Here is a 17,562-nt window from a genome sequence, read left to right as displayed (position 1 = left end):
CCGCTGATTTATTACAAAGGATATTTTAAAGGATACAAATGAATAGCCAGATGCAGAGATACATGGGGGGAGGTCTGGAAGTGTCCTGAGCACAAGAGCTTTCATCCTGGACTTGGGGTGCACCACCCTTCCGACCCATGGATATGTTTACCAACCTGGAAGCTCTCCAAACCCATATTTTTCGGATTTTTCCGGAAGCTTCATCACATAGCTGTGACCAGCTATTAACTTAATTTACATCCCCGCTCCCCTCACCAGAGAATGGGGGACAGGGCTAAAAGTTCCAAGCTTAGCATAGAGCCCACCAAGAGCCACTTCATTAGAACAAAAGACACTTGTATCACCCAGGAAATTCCAACGGATTTAGGAGCTCTATATCAGACATTCCTATCACTCAGGAAATTATAAGGGTTTTAGGAGCTGTGTATCAGGAACCAGGTCAGAGACCAAATATTACCAGAAACCAGGGGCAGAGACATACGTATATATGTATCTCACATCCATCTTCTAAACACACCATCTGCAATGTTCCTTCTCATTTTAATTACGTTTCTGTATATGCTTGGTCTATTTCTGGGCTCTCTGTTCTGTCCCATTGGCCCATTTGTCTGTCCCTGTTCCAGTACCACACTCACCATAGCTTTATAGTTTGTGTAGGTAATGATAGTGCAGGTTCTCCCACCTCATTCTACTCTAGGAATGGCTTTGTCCTTCCACATAAGCTTTAGAATCAGCTTTTCAGGTTCCTGGTGGGGGCAGGGGGAAGCTTTCTAGTTAGGAATCTTAGTGGAATTGCATTAAATTTATAGGACAGTTTAGAAAATGGACATTTCTATGATCTCTTTGAATATTGTTTCATCCTCATTCTTCCTGTTGTATCTTCTGGAGATTCTGACTTAAAACGTCAGACCCTTTAGGGGCACCTGGGTGGCTCAGTGGGTTAAAGCCTCTGCCTTGGGCTCAGGTCATGATCCCAGGGTCCTGGGATCGAGCCCCACATCAGGCTCTCTGCTCAGCAGGGAGCCTGCTTCCCTTCCTCTCTCTCTGCCCACCTCTTGGCCTACTTGTGATCTCTGCCTGTCAAATAAATAAATAAAATCTTAAGAAAAAAAAAAGTCAGACCCTTTAAATGTCAGTTATTATGTTTCTCATTTCTAGAAGTCCCATGTGGTTCTTTTAACCTCTGCTCAGTCATTCTCTATAATCTCTTTTTCCCTGTTCGTATCATTAAGACTTGCTTATTTCTTTCTTTCTTTTTTTTTTTTTTAAGATTTTATTTATTTATTTGACAGAGAGAGAGAGAGACAGTGAGAGAGGGAACACAAGCAGTGGGGGAGGGGAGTGGAAGAGGGAGAAGCAGGCTTCCCGCCAAGCAGGGAGCCCGATGTAGGGCTTGATCCCGGAACCCTGGGATCATGACCTGAGCTAAAGGCAGATGCTTAATGACTGAGCCACCCAGGCACCGCAGGACTCTCTTATTTCTTAAACTTGGTATTTCATAATCTGGTCCGATAGATCCCCTATCTGAAATCTTTGTCAGTCTGATCCTTCCGTCTGCTGTTTTTGCTGGCTCTGGCTCCTATTGTCTTGTTTCCTTGTATGTTGTGATTTAAAAAAAGAAAGAAAGAAAGAAAGAAAAACCAAAAACTATGACCTTATCATTTATTTTCCTTGGAACTTTATCCTGGGAATTCTTTGAGGCCTGGTTTAAAGTTGTTTTCCCACAAAGAGGATTTGCATTTCTTTCTGCTAACCCGGCAGCTCTTTAAATTAGATGTCTGGCTTTGAGAGTTTTCTCACGCAGACCCGCAGGAGGGCCGTCTGTGGATTCAGTCTGAGCTGAGGTGGAATCCTCACGGTGTCACTTACTGTGTGACCTCGGGCAAGTCATTTGATCTCTCTGCCTGTCCCTGTGAAAAAGCTATAAACACCTAGTGCCTTAGGCTGTTGCGAAGCTGAAGTAGGGGAGGTTGGGTCATATACAGAAATACAGGGCTTGCCGGGGGTTCTTCCACACGGTGGGTAGGCGGGTAGGCGGTGGGTGTCGTTGTGTTCGCCTGAGGAGCCTCCTCTCCTGCCCCAGCCGGACCAGGCGGCTGGTTGGCAGACCCCAGCTTGGGTCTGGCCCCTTGCCCGGAGGATCGGAGTCTGAGTGGGAGCCACCGGCTTTAAACCTTCCTCCTGTGGATTATTCTGCCTTCAGCTCTGAGAGGTCTGAGCCTCCTGGAGCCTTTGAGAGATGCTTCTGCCCTCAGTCTCCACTTGTCTCAGAAGTCACTTGGGGCCAGGTAACAAGAAAAATGACATTTAACAGAATTGTTTTCCGCTTCAGATGCTGCAGGGATGTTTTGGTTGGTTGGTTATGTGTGTTCTGTAACTACATGGTAGGTACAAAAATAATCATTGTTCATCGTGGGAATGTACACTGACATAATATAAGTGTAAAATAAAGTTGTATATTGGCATGAAAAAAATGTGAAGTCCTTTCTGTAACAAGGACTAAAAAAAGAAAAAAATGTAACAGTATCAGCTCCACTGGGGCACTGGGTGGTTCAGTCAGTGAAGCATCGAACCCATGATTCTGGCCCAGGTCCTCATCTCAGGGTCCTGAGATGGAGCTTTGCTTTGGGCTTCGAGCTCAGCAGGGAGTCTGCCTGGGAGTCTCTCTCCCTCTTTCCCGCTCAACCCCCCACCCCTCCTCAGGCACACGCGCGCACTCTCTGACCTCTCTCTCTCAGATAAATAAGTCTGTTTTTTTAAAAGATTTTATTACTTTATTTATTTATTTATTTGACAGACACAGCGAGAGAGGAAACACAGGCAGGGAGAGTGGGAGAGGGAGAAGCAGGCTTCCCGATGAGCAGGGAGCCTGATGAGGGGCTCAATCCCAGGCCCCTGGGATCATGACCTGAGCCAAAGGCAGACGTTTAACCGACTGAGCCACCCAGGTGCCCCCAACTAAATAAGTCTTTTAAAAAAACGTAATATGAACTCAACTATATTGAGAGAAATGGGGAAAAGGAAATATGTTCAGGTGTCAGCGGTGGTTATTTCTGAATAGTGGGATTCTGGAGTCATTTCTTCCCCGGTGGCAGCACGGCACATACAGCAGTGAGAGGGCGGCCTCAGCACTCAAAGTCTTGTGTGAAATCCGTACTCATGTGGCCTCAGGCACATGACAGGCTCTCATGGTCACAGCCAGCCCATCTGCCGGGCTCTGTGGACAAGATGAGCAGGGGGTTTGAAGCGCCCGGCCTGCCCTGCCAACGGCCGCCCTTATTCTCCCACATAGACATTCTTGCCGAGTCTTTAAGGATACGGAGCGTGTACTCCTTTATAATCAAAGAAGGAGGCAATACATGCTCTACTGACAAAAACTGTTTACGTCTCCCAGTTGGGTGTATGGAGTTTCCAGACTAATCCCCTGATGCTGCCGGAAAGGGTCTTGAGGCCCGAAGAATACTTGGGAGCCACTGCTGGGGGAAGGGAGGGGGTGGAAGGGTGCTGGCAGGGCAGGAGCTGGAGAGACTGCAAGCGCAGCCTGGCCTCAGAGGCACTCAGCCTGTCCTTTCCATCCTGCGCAGGGCGCAACGAGCCCCTGAAGAAGGAGCGGCTGAAGTGGAAGAGCGACTACCCCATGACTGACGGGCAGCTGCGGAGCAAACGGGATGAGTTCTGGGACACAGCACCGGCCTTCGAGGGCCGCAAGGAGATCTGGGACGCCCTCAAGGCCGCCGCCTATGCAGCCGAGGCCAACGACCATGAGTTGGCCCAGGCCATCCTGGATGGAGCCAGCATCACCCTGCCTCATGGTGAGCGGGTGGGGCCGGGCTTTGTCCCCACCGGGCTGGGGACCGCCAGGCCGCTTTGGGTGGAAGGGAGCCGGCAGCCGGCCCCACACTGGGAGTTTTCAATCCAAGTTGCTCGGTGCCTGGGGTGGCCCTTTGCTTGCTGATTCACACAACCCTCACTGAGTATGTGCCGGGAGCGGGGACACAAACCAAAGGGAGACGCAGTCCCCGCTTGTCTACTGAAGGCATAGAAAGACACCAGCCAACCTCAAAGCAGCGTGAGGAGAGCAAGCTAGAGTTGCCCAGGGTACTCTGGGATCACACAGCATCTGAGAACCCTTCTGTTGAGGGTTACTATGGGCTGGGCACTGAGCTAGAAGCTTCTACTATAGTATCTCATTTACGTTTATAACAGCCTTATGCGGTAAAGTATGTGAAGCAGAGGGTCACGGTGGAACTGTAGAGTCACAGACCTGGGTTTTAACAAATGTCTCTGCTTTTGGTAGTGCGCCCCTGAGCAGGGAGCTTCTCGATTTTAGTCTCAGGAACTTGCAGCTGTAAAGCGGAGATATGCACCTCACAGGATGGTTGTTAGGACTCAGCAAGATATGCAGAACCACCTTTAGTCCAGTCATGGAACTTAGTAGGTGCTCAGGACACAACAAATATATTACTGTGCGCAATACATAGTACAGGAAGTCCCCTGGGGCCCACCAGGGTATAAGCCATGGAGAGTAGGGCCTGTGCCTTCTCACTCATCCTGGTAACCCCAGCACCCAGCACGTAGCTCAGGAAAGAGTTGTCGAATGAAAAAATGGAAAGTTACATAGTTCACCAGCATTGAACAGTACCTGGCAGAGCCAATACCTGGCAGAGCGAAGATCCTGGCCCCACGTGCTCCTGATTCCACCTTGAACTCCTCCCAGCTATCTGTCCCAGAGAGACCTGACTGTAGGTGGGTTTGGGGACTGTGAGATGGCCATAACAGGTGTATTGGTTTGCTCAGGCTGCTCTAACAAAATACCACAGATGGAGTACCTTATTACCCAACTGAGATTTCTTTTTCATAGTTCTGGAGGCCGGGAAGCCCAAGACCTAGGTGCCAGCTGATTTGGTTCTCAGTGAGGGCTCTCTTCGTGGCTTATCAATGGCTGCCTGCTTGCTACGTCCTCCCATACATACTGGGAAAGCATGCCCCAGTGTCTCTTAGAAAGACACTAATCCTGTTGGATTGGTGCCCCACCCAGATGACCTCCTTTACCCCCCCGACTCACATATGGGCCCCTCTCTTCACATTGCCAAGACAGAAACTGTGGGGCTCCCCGAGCAGACCGTGACCGCCCCACTTCTCGCGCAGGCACACTCTGTGAATGCTACGACGAGCTGGGCAATCGCTACCAGCTGCCCATCTACTGCCTGTCGCCGCCCGTGAACCTGCTGCTGGAGCACACTGAGGAGGAGAGCCTGGAGCCGCCCGAGCCCACACCTGGGGTGCGCCGCGAGTTCCCGCTGAAGGTGCGCCTCTCCACGGGCAAGGACGTGAGGCTCAACGCCAGCCTGCCCGACACGGTGGGGCAGCTGAAGAGGCAGCTGCACAGCCTGGAGGGCATCGAGCCATCCTGGCAGCGGTGGTTCTTCTCCGGGAAGCTGCTCACAGACCGCACGCGGCTCCAGGAAACCAAGATCCAGAAAGATTTTGTCATCCAGGTCATCATCAACCAGCCCCCACCACCCCAGGACTGAGGAGCCTGCGGACCCCTGGGAAGAGAGGCCATGGAGGCCTCTGTGAGGCTAAGAGGCCTCCCGGCGGAGCACTGGGTCCCCCCACTCTGCTGCTGCCTCCGAGGGCTGTCACTTTCTTCAGGGGCGCCGCCTGCCATGTGGCTGCTGGGCAAGCCATGAAGGGACCCTGCCTCCCGGGGGGACCAGGAGCCACGAAGGCCCCACACCCAGGAAGCAGTGCTGCCACACACAGGCTTTGCAGCCTTGTTGGAGAAAAGGCAGATGGGGGCACTCCACCCTGCCTCTCTCCCGCAGCAGGTTCGAGCCACGAGGGGCCTGCCCGGAGGCCCCTAGAGCCCAGATCTGTTATCTGGTGCTGCCGGCTGTGCTCACTCCGGTTTTCTGCTCAGGGTCTGAAGCAGCTGCTGTCCCCTTCCCCTGCCCCCACTCCCTGACTCTGCCCTGGGCCCAGTGCCAGTCCTCTGGAGGGGAGGGGATGGCTTGTGAGCCCCAGGGGCAGGGAGCCTGAGGCCGGCCTCTGCCTCTCCCTGCCCCCCAGCACAATTGGCAGAGGTGGAGGGGGCGGGCGGCCAGATGGCTGTGCTATTGTGGCAGGGGTCTGCATGGGGCCATCTCCTGGCTGTAACCCAAGCGGTGGGGGGTCTGCAGCCCGGCCATGGCCCACAACAGGTCCCTGTGTACAGACATATCTGCATATTTATCAATAAAGCCTTTTGCTCCTACCTTCCCTCTTGCCTAGCATTGACTTTGGGCTCCCTGGCTGCTCTGTGGAGCCCCAGAACCAGTTCTGGTATGGGAGTGGGTCGCAGCCGAGAGGAGGGAGCCTTGAATTCCTAGTGTTCCAGGCCCTGTGTTCTCATGGGTTCTCAGGAAAAACACTTAATCTCTGAGTCCACTTGGTTTTCCTTAATGTGAAGACAATGCCGCTTGCCCTGCCTCTTCCTCAGTTGCCGGGAGGATCAAATGGGGTAACAGACGTGAGCGCGCTTTGAAAGCAGAGGCAGCATATCAGGAAGGTGGTATTAGTAACTGCCGGGTCTGCTCCTGGAAGCGGGAGGGTCCTGCCCGGGCCCTCAGGACTGATGTATGCACCCCAGTCCTGGAGATGCCACCCTGCACCTTCAGGGATGTGAAAGCAAAATCTCGGACACATTTAGATTGCGAGCATGTGTCCCTTAGCAGCGAGGGGAACCAGAGAGGAAAAGGAGCCAGTGCCTACCCTTCCTTCGGGGAAAGTGTGCACATCACCCGAAGGGGACCTCTTTTAGCTAAGGGCAAGCTGCATGAGCAGAATTGCCAAACTGTGGTGTCTGTACGCATGATGGCCCAGGGCTCACTCCCACAGTTCTAGGTGTGGAGCAAATTCAGGCCTGCTTTTTCTCCATTGAGAGTATTTTCCTTCTCAGGGTTACTCAGCGAGCATGGCCAGACCCTGGTCAGGGTGGCCTGACAAGGAAGGATGATCAGAGGGGGCTGGTCGTCACCAAGGCTCAGGACTGCACTCTGGCCCTTTTAAGGTGGCTTCTTGACACCCTTCCTGAAGCAGGACCTTTTTTTTTTTTTAAGATTTTATTTATTTATTTGACAGAGACAGAGGGAGAACACAAGTAGTGAGGAGCAGCAGAAGGAGAGGGAGAAGCAGGCTTCCTGAGGATCAGGGAGCCCGATGCGGGGCTTGATCCCAGGACTCCGGGACCACGACCTAAGCCAAAGGCAGAGGCTCAACCAACTGAGCCACCCAGGCGCCCCTGAAGCAGGACCTTTTAAGTTTTTGGTTTTTTTTTTTTTTTTTTAAGATTTTTTATTTATTTATTTGACAGAGAGAGAGAGAAAGATCACAAGCAGGCAGAGAGGCAGGCAGAGAGAGAGGAGGAAGCAGGCTCCCCGCTGAGCAGAGAGCCCAATGCGGGGCTCGATCCCAGGACCCTGGGACCGTGACCTGAGCTGAAGGCAGAGGCTTTAACCCACTGAGCCACCCAGGTGCCCCAAGACCTTTTAAGTTTTGCAGAGGCCTGGTGAGACAGACAGAGGGTCAAGGTTTTGTCAGAGGCTAATGGACAGGCGGGCACATACAGCAACGCATCACTAGGGGGCGCTGTGGGACTCCAGAGACACAAAGGCCTGCCTGAACTGAGTGAAGAGGCACCTGCTCTTACTCCTGCCCACCACCTTGACACTTCAGCCCCAACATAGCAGAGTCGGCCCCGCCACAGAGCAAGCAGAGCCTGTTCACAGGACAGCTGGGAACACCGGCCTCCATTGGGTCCTCACAGTTGTCTTTCAGTTCCCCTCACTGACAATGGTGGGCAGTTGCCAGGCGTCCAGCAGGTGGCACTGTCATCAGGGTTAGGGGCAGCCAGTGGGTCCTTTGTGCAGCCCAGCTGCCACCGCTAAGGCCCAGCCCGACCCAGGCATTCAGGACAGAGGCTAGGCGGGCTCCTTCCTGCAGCCCTGCTCTTTTGGGGCGCTGGGCCCTTCAGTTCCAATAGGTCGGGGGTGGGGGGGGCAAACTGTCCCTGCTTCCCTCAGCTCCCCGGGGCTGCCCGGGGTGAAGGTGACAGGTGGGGGACGCAGGTGGAGAATTGGGCCAGTGAGCTCATGGCAAAGGCGCCCAGTGGGGTGGGGGTGGGGGTGTGCCCTGGCTTATAAAGCCCCCGAGGCCCTGGGGCCTGCAGAGGCTGGCAATAGACGGCACCATGGAGGGCTCCGAGGCAGTGCAGAGGGCCACGGCGCTTATCGAGGAGCGGCTGGCGCAGGAGGAAGAGAATGAGGTACGGGCATGGGTGTGGGGACCCAAGGGGATTCTAAGGAGATCCAGCTCTACTGTCAAGGGAGGTAAGAGCCTAGCTGCCGCATCTGTGGTAGGAAGGAGGGCAGATGTCCCCAGGGGCCCGATGGATCCATTCCAGCCCCAGGGTGCTCCTGGGGGAGGGGCTTGCTGCCAGTGGGAGACTGAGGCTTCAACCCCCAAGAACTGGGAGACGGTGGGGTGGGTGAGCCAAGTTGGGCTCCTGACATCTTGCCATCCACCTGGACCTCGAGGAGGTGGGCCAGGCTGCACTACAGCAGGACAGCTGGGGTGCTGCCTGAGAATGGGGGAGTCTGGGGCCCTGAGAGCTCCCAGCTGCTGGGTGGGAGGCTGAGACGGGAGAAACTCCTGCATTTGGTCCCTAAAGAATAGAGACTGGGAGCAGAGCAAGGAAGGGTGCTGGGAAAGGAAGCATGGGTTTTCCCAGGACTACCAGCTGCACTCAGGGAGGCCGCTGGAGCACGCAGCTCTGGGCAATTGGCATTTTCTCTGGGAAAAAGGAGTGGGGAGAGGGGACGAAGGTGCAGGCTTGTCTACTCTTCATTCTGTTTAGACTACCATTTGACTTAGAGTCTGCTCTGCCAAGTGCCAGGGGCTGTGAGGAGTAAGAGGCTCAGTAGGGCCAGCCCCTGCCTCCTCCTTACCAGCCCTACACTCATTCTAGCCAGCATCCGTCAGGGACATAGTCTGCAGAGAAACAGGCAGCGTGAGGCAATGGTGAAATAGAGCTGTTAAGTCAGCAGGGAAGGGGCACAAAAGGTAGGTGAGTCATTCTGACTGTGGGTGCTCAAGGACCCCTGGGAACAAGATGGCATTTGAGTGGGACCTTCAAGGCTGGTGAGTGGAGATCAGAGAGGGAAGGAATTCCAGGCTAAGGAAAAGACAACACTAAAAAGTTTAGGTGAGTGATGGTGGGACTGTTGTGAGAAAGTCTGGTAGGGCCTAAGACTGGGTACAAACCCATGAGGGCCATGGGAAAGATATTTATTCTTTGGGGAGTGGGGAGCCACTAAGTGTTGCTGAGTGAGGGTGAGTGGTGCCATCTGACCTATTTTAGGAAGGCAGCTCTGACAGCCTGAGAAGGACATGTCGGCGAAAGACTGGCCCTAACAGGAATGGGAGGAAGGAGATAAATCAGTTTGGAAGTAGGCTCTGTTCACCAAAAGAGTGGCTGAATGGGGGTGAGGAAGAGGGAAGGACCAGGACTCTGGTGGAAGAAGAGATATAGACCGGAGGCGGGGTTGGGGGTGGGTAGGGGGACAGGCTTGTTGGGGAAGAGTTTGGGCTGAGCCCAATGAGTCCAGGCTGGGGCATCCTTGGATCTCCAGGAATGCCACTTCTCCCCTGGGGCCAGGTAGGTGAGTCACGCCGCTGTGCCATTTTTGGAGTACTGGCGTTGGACACAGAGACCTTAGCAGGGGGACACAGAGCTGTCCTCATCCATTCATTCACCCAACAAATATAGCAGCACGGCTGTCGGGACACCGGGTGCCCACAGAGCCACCCTTCCCACCAATGCCTGCCACGTGCCAGGCACTGTGCTAAGCTCTGTACAGGCATACTTTTTTTTTTTAAAGATTTTATTTATTTAATTGACAGAGATCACAAGCAGGCAGAGAGGCAGGCAGAGAGAGAGAGAGAGAGAGGAGGAAGCAGGCTCCCCAATGAGCAGAGAGCCTGATGCAGGGCTCCATCCCAGGACCCTGGGATCACGACCTGAGCTGAAGGCAAAGGCTTTAATCCACTGAGCCACCCAGGCACCCCCAGGCATACTTTTATTTAATCTGTACAATGATCTACAGAGTAAGGTGGGCATTTGTTTGTGTTTCACTCACTAGCACCCAGTTCATGAGTACTGACTGTGTGTCAGCCCCCAAAGACAAATCTGAAGTGAAGGACTAGAGAGTCTGGATAAGGCCCGTGTGAGCACGAGAGTCTCTGGTTGTTCCCACCAAGTCCCAGCCCCGCAAAATTCTCAGAGGGGAGCCTCTGTCCAGCCTGCTCCCTTCTTGGTGAGGGAGGCAAAGGAGAATCCCGAAGCCCAGGGCCTGGGCTCTGTCATGGGAGCATACTAGCTCAGGTCATCACTGAGGACTTAGGGGTGGGCAAAGATGCTGAGCGCCCCCTGTCGTGATCCATTCACTCACTTACTCATTTATTCTCCAACATCCACTGAGCACCTGCTGTATGCTAGACCCCATCGTAAGTGCTAGGGTTACCAAGCTAATGGCAACCCAAGCCTACCCTTGGGATGCTCCATGAGGAACCCAGCCAGGGTCCCCCAGGCTGCAGCCCAAGGTCATCTCTTGTTCCTGGAAGAAGATGCAGTGTTTCAGGTGAGACCAACACTGGGGATACCTCAAAGCATGTAAGCCCAACACAGAAGGGAACAGCCAGTGGGCACCAGGACCTCCCGAATGAAGACCGGGGAAATCAGCCCTCAAAACAGCCCCGGAGGAGTATCCCACCAGAGCTCAGTGGATAAGGCACAAGGCAGCTGAGAGCTCTGTAAGGGTGGGCAATTCCTCCTAGCTGCCATCCGGACTCCGCATCCTCTACCCGGGGTGAAGCTTCCCAGCAACAAAGAGATGGGTGCCAGCCTGTCACAAAAAGTGGCTTCCTTTAAAACAGAGGAGGGGGTCCTGAGAAAGCAGTCCGGGCAAGTCAAAACTACAAAGAGGGACTTGGAAGGAGTTTCACCCATCCAATTACAATGAGAATAAAGTGAACACTGAGAGTCCCTCCAAACTGAAGGCTAGGTCACGGTGGCTCCTGTCCCTCAGCTTCCCTGACAACAAGTTTCCAGCTCCAGGACCTCATGGAGCAGTAAAATCTGAGGGAAAAAAGTTGGTATCTGAGAGTTGCCACATTTTTGTATTGACACATGAATCTATTTAAAAAATAACTATCAATTCTTACCACAATCATTTCATCTATGTGAATCTTTTAATGGCAACAAAGAAATCACCACCACCACCACCACCAACATCATCATCATCATCTCGGTGCTTTGAAAAGTGAATATATTTAATTTCACGAAAATTCATTCCAGTAGCCCTTAAACTTGTCTTGCTGAGGACACAACACATGACCTCCAGTGGACAGGTGTTTGAGCTGAGGTTGGGGTAGGGTTGAGCTGGAGAACTATGGGGAGCTGGCTCTCCAGGACCAGTCGAGAGTGGGGCTCTGAAGTGCTCTGAGGTCACACAGTAGGAGGTCCTTGGGGTTTCCTTGGAGTGGGTTGGGGGAGAGGCTACCTGCCTCCCTGGGTACTGTGGGCAGGTGCTGGAGAACATCCTCTCCTTGGCTCACCAGAAACTCCGAGGAACCACACAGCAGAAGCTACCCATGGACATGCTGGTGCTGGAGGATGAGAAGCACCATGGGGCTCAGAGTCTGGCCTTACAGAAGGTTAAGGTAAGCATGAGGAGAGCCCAACCTCTGCACTCAGGGGACAGGACAGGCAAGCTATGGCTTTGCTCCCCCTAGTGTAGTATGCGAACTCATTATCTCAGCACCCCCCAACCCCAGGAGCATGCTAACCACGCAGAATCTTGGCCCCTCCCCAGACCTGCTGAGTCAGAATCTGCGTATGTACAAGATCCCAGGGGATGGACTCATTTTGGAAGCCCCAGCTGATGGGATAGCAATACAGCTGGGCACCGTGCCGGTGTTAAGGGGCTCGGGAGGTTGTGTGTGCTGACAGGAGAGACCTCTGTGCTGCTGAGAGGAAAACAAGTTCCCAGAACACTAGTGCGGAGAGTGATCCCAAAGGATGCTTGTCTGAAGGGCATCAACCAGGCCATAATGGAAGTTACCTCTGGGAGAGAAAGGTTTCTCTTCAACCCTTTTATGTTTGTGTATTTGTTTGTTTGTTTGTTTTTTAGATTTTTAAAAAATTTATTTATTTGAGAGAGCATGAGCAGGGGAAGGGGCAGAGGGAGGAGAAGCAGGCTGCCCAATCAGCAGGGATCCCAGGACCCTGAGATCATGACCTGAGCTGAAGGCAGACTTTTAACCGACCGAGCCACCCAGACGCCCCTGTCTCTGTATTGTTTAAGATCTCACACACACACACACACGAAACTGCATGGAAAGCTGAGGATTCAGATTCCGTTCTCAAGGCTGGGCTAAGGGTTACCTCTGAGAGTCCCTCCTCTTACCCTTCACCTACATGAAGGCTCAAAGCTGGCAGCTTCTACGCCGTCCCCTCAAGTCTCCCCTTGTCCCCTGATCAGAGCCGTCTGTGTCCCAGTCTCATCTGGATTCTCTCTCTCCTGAAAAGCTCTCCCTATCCATCTCCCCAAGCTTGACTCAGGGGTCCCCAAGGCCGCAGCATGGGGTTTGATGAGCCACCTCCATGCAGGGCCAAGAGCGTGTGCGCAAGACGTCCCTAGATCTTCGCCGGGAGATCATCGACGTGGGGGGGATCCAGAACCTCATCGAGCTGCGGAAAAAACGCAAGCAGAAGAAGCGGGAAGCCCTGGCGGCCTCCCAGGAGCCACCTCCAGAGCCCGAGGAGATCGTAAGGGTCTTGGGGAAGACCCCTGTGTCGGCGGGGGGAGCCCAGGAGGGCCTCTGATCACTGCAGGGCAGCCCTCCATGACTGCGTTCGTTCCTTCCAGACTGGCCCTGTGGAAGAAGAGACGTTCCTGAAAGCGGCAGTGGAAGGGAAAATGAAGGTCATTGAGAAGTTCCTGGCCGACGGGGGTTCCCCAGACACCTGTGATCAGGTGAAGTTCTACATGTACCTTCTGTCTGCCTCCCTTTCAGAGTTGCCTCCCCACTCTGCCCGCCCACTTGTGGGCCTGAGAACAGGTGTTGGGGGTCCTTTGGCAGAGGGTTTGGGTGACCCCTTGCCCACGCAGGAATTTATCTAAGTCCTTAGGCCCTTTTCACCTTGAACTACCTCCAGAGTAACAAATGTCATGTGGTCTTCTAGGGAAGAAAAGGGAACGGAATTAAATAATAAGAGCCCAAACCAAGAATTGGGGGCTCAAATCCCATCTCTACCACTCCCTAACTATGTGACCTTTGGCTAGCTCTGGGCCTCAGTTTCCTCCTCTGCAAAACGGCCTGCTTCCCTTGGAGCATGTCCCGGGGATCAAATGGAATATTAACGCCTCGATTAGTATTTAGTGAATGGAGGAAAAAACTATATAGCACATGCTAGGATAGGATATTGTTTTTGTATTGCATTGTATATTACACTTCCTTTTAAAACGTATTGATTATTGTATAGTGGCGAAATACATATAACCTGAAACACGCCACTTTAGTCATTTTAAGTGTACAGTTCAGTGGCATTCATTATATTTCCCATGCTGTGCAACCATCACCACGATTTTCAAAATGCTTCCATCGCCCTTCACACTTCTGTTTTCCCTGAAACCGCCTCTTTGACATTTCACATGCCTCTCCCGGGACTGAGAAATTTGGCGGTCCTCCCCTGCAGCCTGCATCACTGCGGGCTTAGACTACATGGCCTTTCCCTTCCAAGAGACTCAGGAGTCGCAGTCCTCTTGATCCATCCAAACACCTCCCACCTTCAAGCCCTGTGCCGGGTGCTGGGAGTACAAAAAAGGAAAGACCAGGGTTGAGAGAAGGGGGAGATCCGCCCATAACCATATCTTGACTGTGGGAAGATACGCCTCATGGCCTGAGGATTTCAAGAGACCAAAGCAAAATGCTGAAGTTCACTCCTTCCTTAAAACAGGCATGGGTGTGCACCCGCCCCCTCTGGCCCTGGGCTAGGCACCCAGGGGAAACAGTCTAGTAAGTCTTGGCCTGCCCTTCTAATACCCTCTCCGACATGTTCTCTGGGACCCCTGGGGCCAGCTCGGGCCTACAGGTTTTAAGATAATGGCACTTGAGCTGTCCCACCTCTTGAAGGAGTAGCAAGAATTCATCAAGCACTCCCAGGAAGTAAGGGCAAAATAGGCATTCCCAGCAGAGGGAACAGCCCGTGTCAAGGCCTAGCTTGATGTGTTTGGGGGTGGGGGACGGTGAGAAGGTCAGAGTTCCCAGGATATGAGAGGGTTCCAAGGCTGGTCTGGATAGAACGTGAAGGGGCTGCCAGAGCGTGGTAACGGTGGGGACCAAGCACAGGGATCAGATTCAAAATGGTTGGTAAGGTCAGTTCTCAGCCTGAGGCCAGAAATCAGGCCCTGATGGTCTCTCTGGGGACAGTTCCGCCGGACAGCACTTCATCGAGCTTCTCTGGAAGGTCACATGGAGATCCTGGAGAAGCTTCTGGAGCATGGGGCCACTGTAGACTTCCAGGATCGGGTGAGTAAGAGATGCCTATTGGGCGGAAGGTAGGAGGTGGGCCCAACACCAGTGGCCCCTCTCTCCTGCAAACCTGGGACACAAACAGGTTTCCTCCGGGGCCAGCCCCCACCTCCCGTGAGTTGTATGGCCTGGGGCCGTCCTCCATAAACCTGGCTTGGACCCGAGGGTTCTCCTGCTCCGCTCGGTCCACTGCCCAGGCACAGGCATGCCCTTGCCCCTTCCCTGTCCTCTTTCCCTTGATTCCTCCAGCCCTCTTAGCTGAGGTCCTTTCCCCCAGGGCACTTCCTCCCCGACAGCCCCATCTTTCCCTTCTAGCTGGACTGCACAGCCATGCATTGGGCCTGTCGTGGGGGCCACTTGGAGGTCGTAAAACTCCTGCAAAGCCGAGGAGCAGACACAAACAAGAGGGACAAGGTGAGACAATAATGCTCACAGGTGTCAGGACGGGCGGGGAGGGAGGGCAAGGGGCAGAGAACAGAAAAGCCCAGGAAGCAGGAGGATAGTGAGCTAGTCTGGTTTCTAGAGGGGCTGCAGAGTCCAGGAAGGGGTCTTTGCCATCACCTGTAGGTCCTTGGAGACCACCATCTGGGGATGGGAGCAGGAAGGACAGAGGAGAGAGGATGAGAAGAAATCCACTATTTAGGGGGCTTTGGGATCACCCCAAAGAGGTGGGAGGATTTTTTCATCCTACAATCCTTCATCATCCTTTGTCTATCTGTCCGTCCATCCCTCCATTCACTAATTCATCTGTTCGCTTGTTTCTTCATCCACCATTTTTCTATTCATTCATTCCTTTGTGTGCAGCCTTGAACTAGGGACTGCCGCTGAGCCTCTGTGGCGTATCTGTCACATAACTAGATGGGGAAGTGTATGTAAAATATTTACTGAGCATAAGGCTGATATTTTATAAGCTTCTGCCATGCCTGTCCTATAGTTACCTCTCAGTTAATAGCACCTATTATAATTAAGGGCAGCAGAGCTCACAGCTGTTTGCAGCTGGGTAGGAGGGGAACCATAGAAGGCCTCGCAGAGGACGAGGCGTCAAATGCTTCCGAGGTAGACCACTGGATAGGATGGTGGAAATGGTAGCATTCCCAGTCCTTGTGGGGCTCAGGCCCTGGTACTGGGACTTGGGGAGGGGATTAGGCTGGAGCTTGGGCAACCTCCCTCCCAGAAGCACCACAGTCCAGGCGCCTTGAGCCAGCAGTTCCTGCTTCCTTCCCACACAGCTGCTGAGTACCCCCCTGCATGTGGCAGTCCGGACGGGGCACGTGGAGATTGTGCAGCACTTTCTATCCCTGGGCCTGGACATCAATGCCAAGGACAGAGTGAGTGTCCAGCCCCCCTTCTGCTCAGCCACATCCCAGGAGTGCAGGAAGCCCGAGGGCATCCACATGCCCCTGTGGGCCATACTGAGTCTCGCATTGGCTCTAGGAAGGGGACAGTGCCCTGCATGATGCTGTGAGGCTCAACCGCTACAAAATCATCAAACTGCTGCTCCTGCACGGGGCCGACATGATGACCAAGAACCTAGTAAGTCCATTCCTTCCCTGATTCGGTAACAAGTGTGCACCGCTCACACAGGCTCTGTGCTGGGCACTCAGAGGAAACACAGAACTAAGAAAGACTCTGCCTGCCCTCAGAGCACACTCACAGTGGAGGGTCTCTCAGGGCGCCCTGGGAATTTGGGGCCCACCCACCTTCCCAAATCTCTGTATGCTTATCTCTGTCCAGAGGGCAAGTGCAGAGAAACAGCCAGAAAGGACAGTAAGAGGACTTCCCAAAGGTCTCCAAATAGATCCGAGGGGGTCCTAATGTCCAGGCCTAAGGAGGCCAAAATCATGGAGGAACCCAACTGAAGGGAACCTAAGCGTTTGGTTGACACGACCACCCCTAACACACCGTGTGGGTCTAAAGTTCTCTCGGGGTCCTACGTCGCTTAGTCCACACTCTTCTTTGGAGCCCAGAGCAATCACGAAAGAGGGGAATGGGAAGGTCCCCCTGACTCAAGAAAGACTAAGGGGATAGTGGGAAAGTCAGGAAGCTAGGCGGAGGAGGTGGGTGGGGATTTCTCAACCAGGACATTACTGACATTTGAGGCTGGAAATTTATTTGTTAAGAGAGAACTCTCCTGTGCATTACAGGATCTTTAAGCAGCATCCTTGGCCTCTAGTCACCAAATGCCAGTAGTCCCCACACCCCTCACTGTGACAATCACAAACATTCTAGATGTTGCCACTTGCCCCTGATTGGAACCCCCGGTATAGATGAGGGAACCTCCTGGTACAAACTTCTGAGCAGTGACAAGATCTCCGCTTGGTTCCCCCAGGCAGGAAAGACCCCGACGGACCTGGTGCAGCTGTGGCAAGCTGATACCCGGCAGGCTCTGGAGCCCCCGGAGCCAGAGCCAGGGTCAGAGCAGAATGGGCTGCAGGGTCCCGCGGAGACCCAGCAGGAGCCCCCCCAGCCTGTGCCAGTCCAGTAAACACCTGGCCCAGGCCAGCTGGGCACCCGGGCTGTCCCCTGCGTGCAGCCAGAGGGTCATAAGAACACCCCCCAGAGCCGAGGACCCTGCCATTCCTCTGCATGCAATTCGGGACACCCACAAACTACCGCAATAAAAAAAAAAAAAAGTTTTTGCAATTGGTGATGTTTGTTTCCATTTGTGTCTGCAACATTTAGGAATGAAGGAAAATGGAACAAGGGTAGGTTCAGGGAAGACTGGGGCTTGGAGCCCTTTCGACCCAGCTGTATGGCTTTTCCTACCCGGGCGTCTTCTTGCTTCTTTCCTGCCAGCGCTCTTCCCAAATCCCAGCGTGGGTCACCAGCTCCCGGCACCTCCGCTGCGCACCCCCACCCCCGTCCTGGTGACCGCTGTCTCGCAGGGCCGTGTGTGGCCAGCGCAGGCTCGTCACGTGGCGGCCCGCC

At 53.6% G+C, this 17,562-nt stretch overlaps 2 protein-coding genes across 2 annotated transcripts in view; both read left to right on the top strand.

The window, feature by feature from the left end:
- Window positions 1-6,261, top strand: part of UBTD1 (ubiquitin domain containing 1) — a 52,553-nt gene extending 46,292 nt beyond the window's left edge. The window contains exons 2-3 of the mRNA XM_080823136.1: window positions 3,585-3,812; window positions 5,149-6,261. Of these exons, the coding sequence (XP_080679262.1) occupies window positions 3,585-3,812; window positions 5,149-5,534 (614 nt within the window). The 3' untranslated portion in view covers window positions 5,535-6,261. The remainder of the gene's footprint in view (window positions 1-3,584; window positions 3,813-5,148) is intronic.
- A 1,668-nt stretch (window positions 6,262-7,929) lies between these two features.
- On the top strand, window positions 7,930-17,275 carry ANKRD2 (ankyrin repeat domain 2). The gene is given in 11 exon segments (XM_080823690.1): window positions 7,930-8,162; window positions 8,164-8,214; window positions 8,216-8,305; window positions 11,659-11,760; window positions 12,710-12,868; window positions 12,969-13,076; window positions 14,533-14,631; window positions 14,950-15,048; window positions 15,864-15,962; window positions 16,069-16,167; window positions 16,964-17,275. Coding segments are annotated over 11 exon segments (1,092 nt in total). The 5' UTR covers window positions 7,930-8,132; the 3' UTR covers window positions 17,120-17,275.
- Window positions 17,276-17,562: the final 287 nt, after the last annotated feature.

The sequence above is a fragment of the Martes martes genome (genome assembly GCF_963455335.1).
Source record: "Martes martes genome assembly, chromosome: 14".
In the NCBI taxonomy this organism is placed as follows: domain Eukaryota; kingdom Metazoa; phylum Chordata; class Mammalia; order Carnivora; family Mustelidae; genus Martes; species Martes martes.
This window is presented reverse-complemented; position numbering and strand designations above follow the sequence as displayed.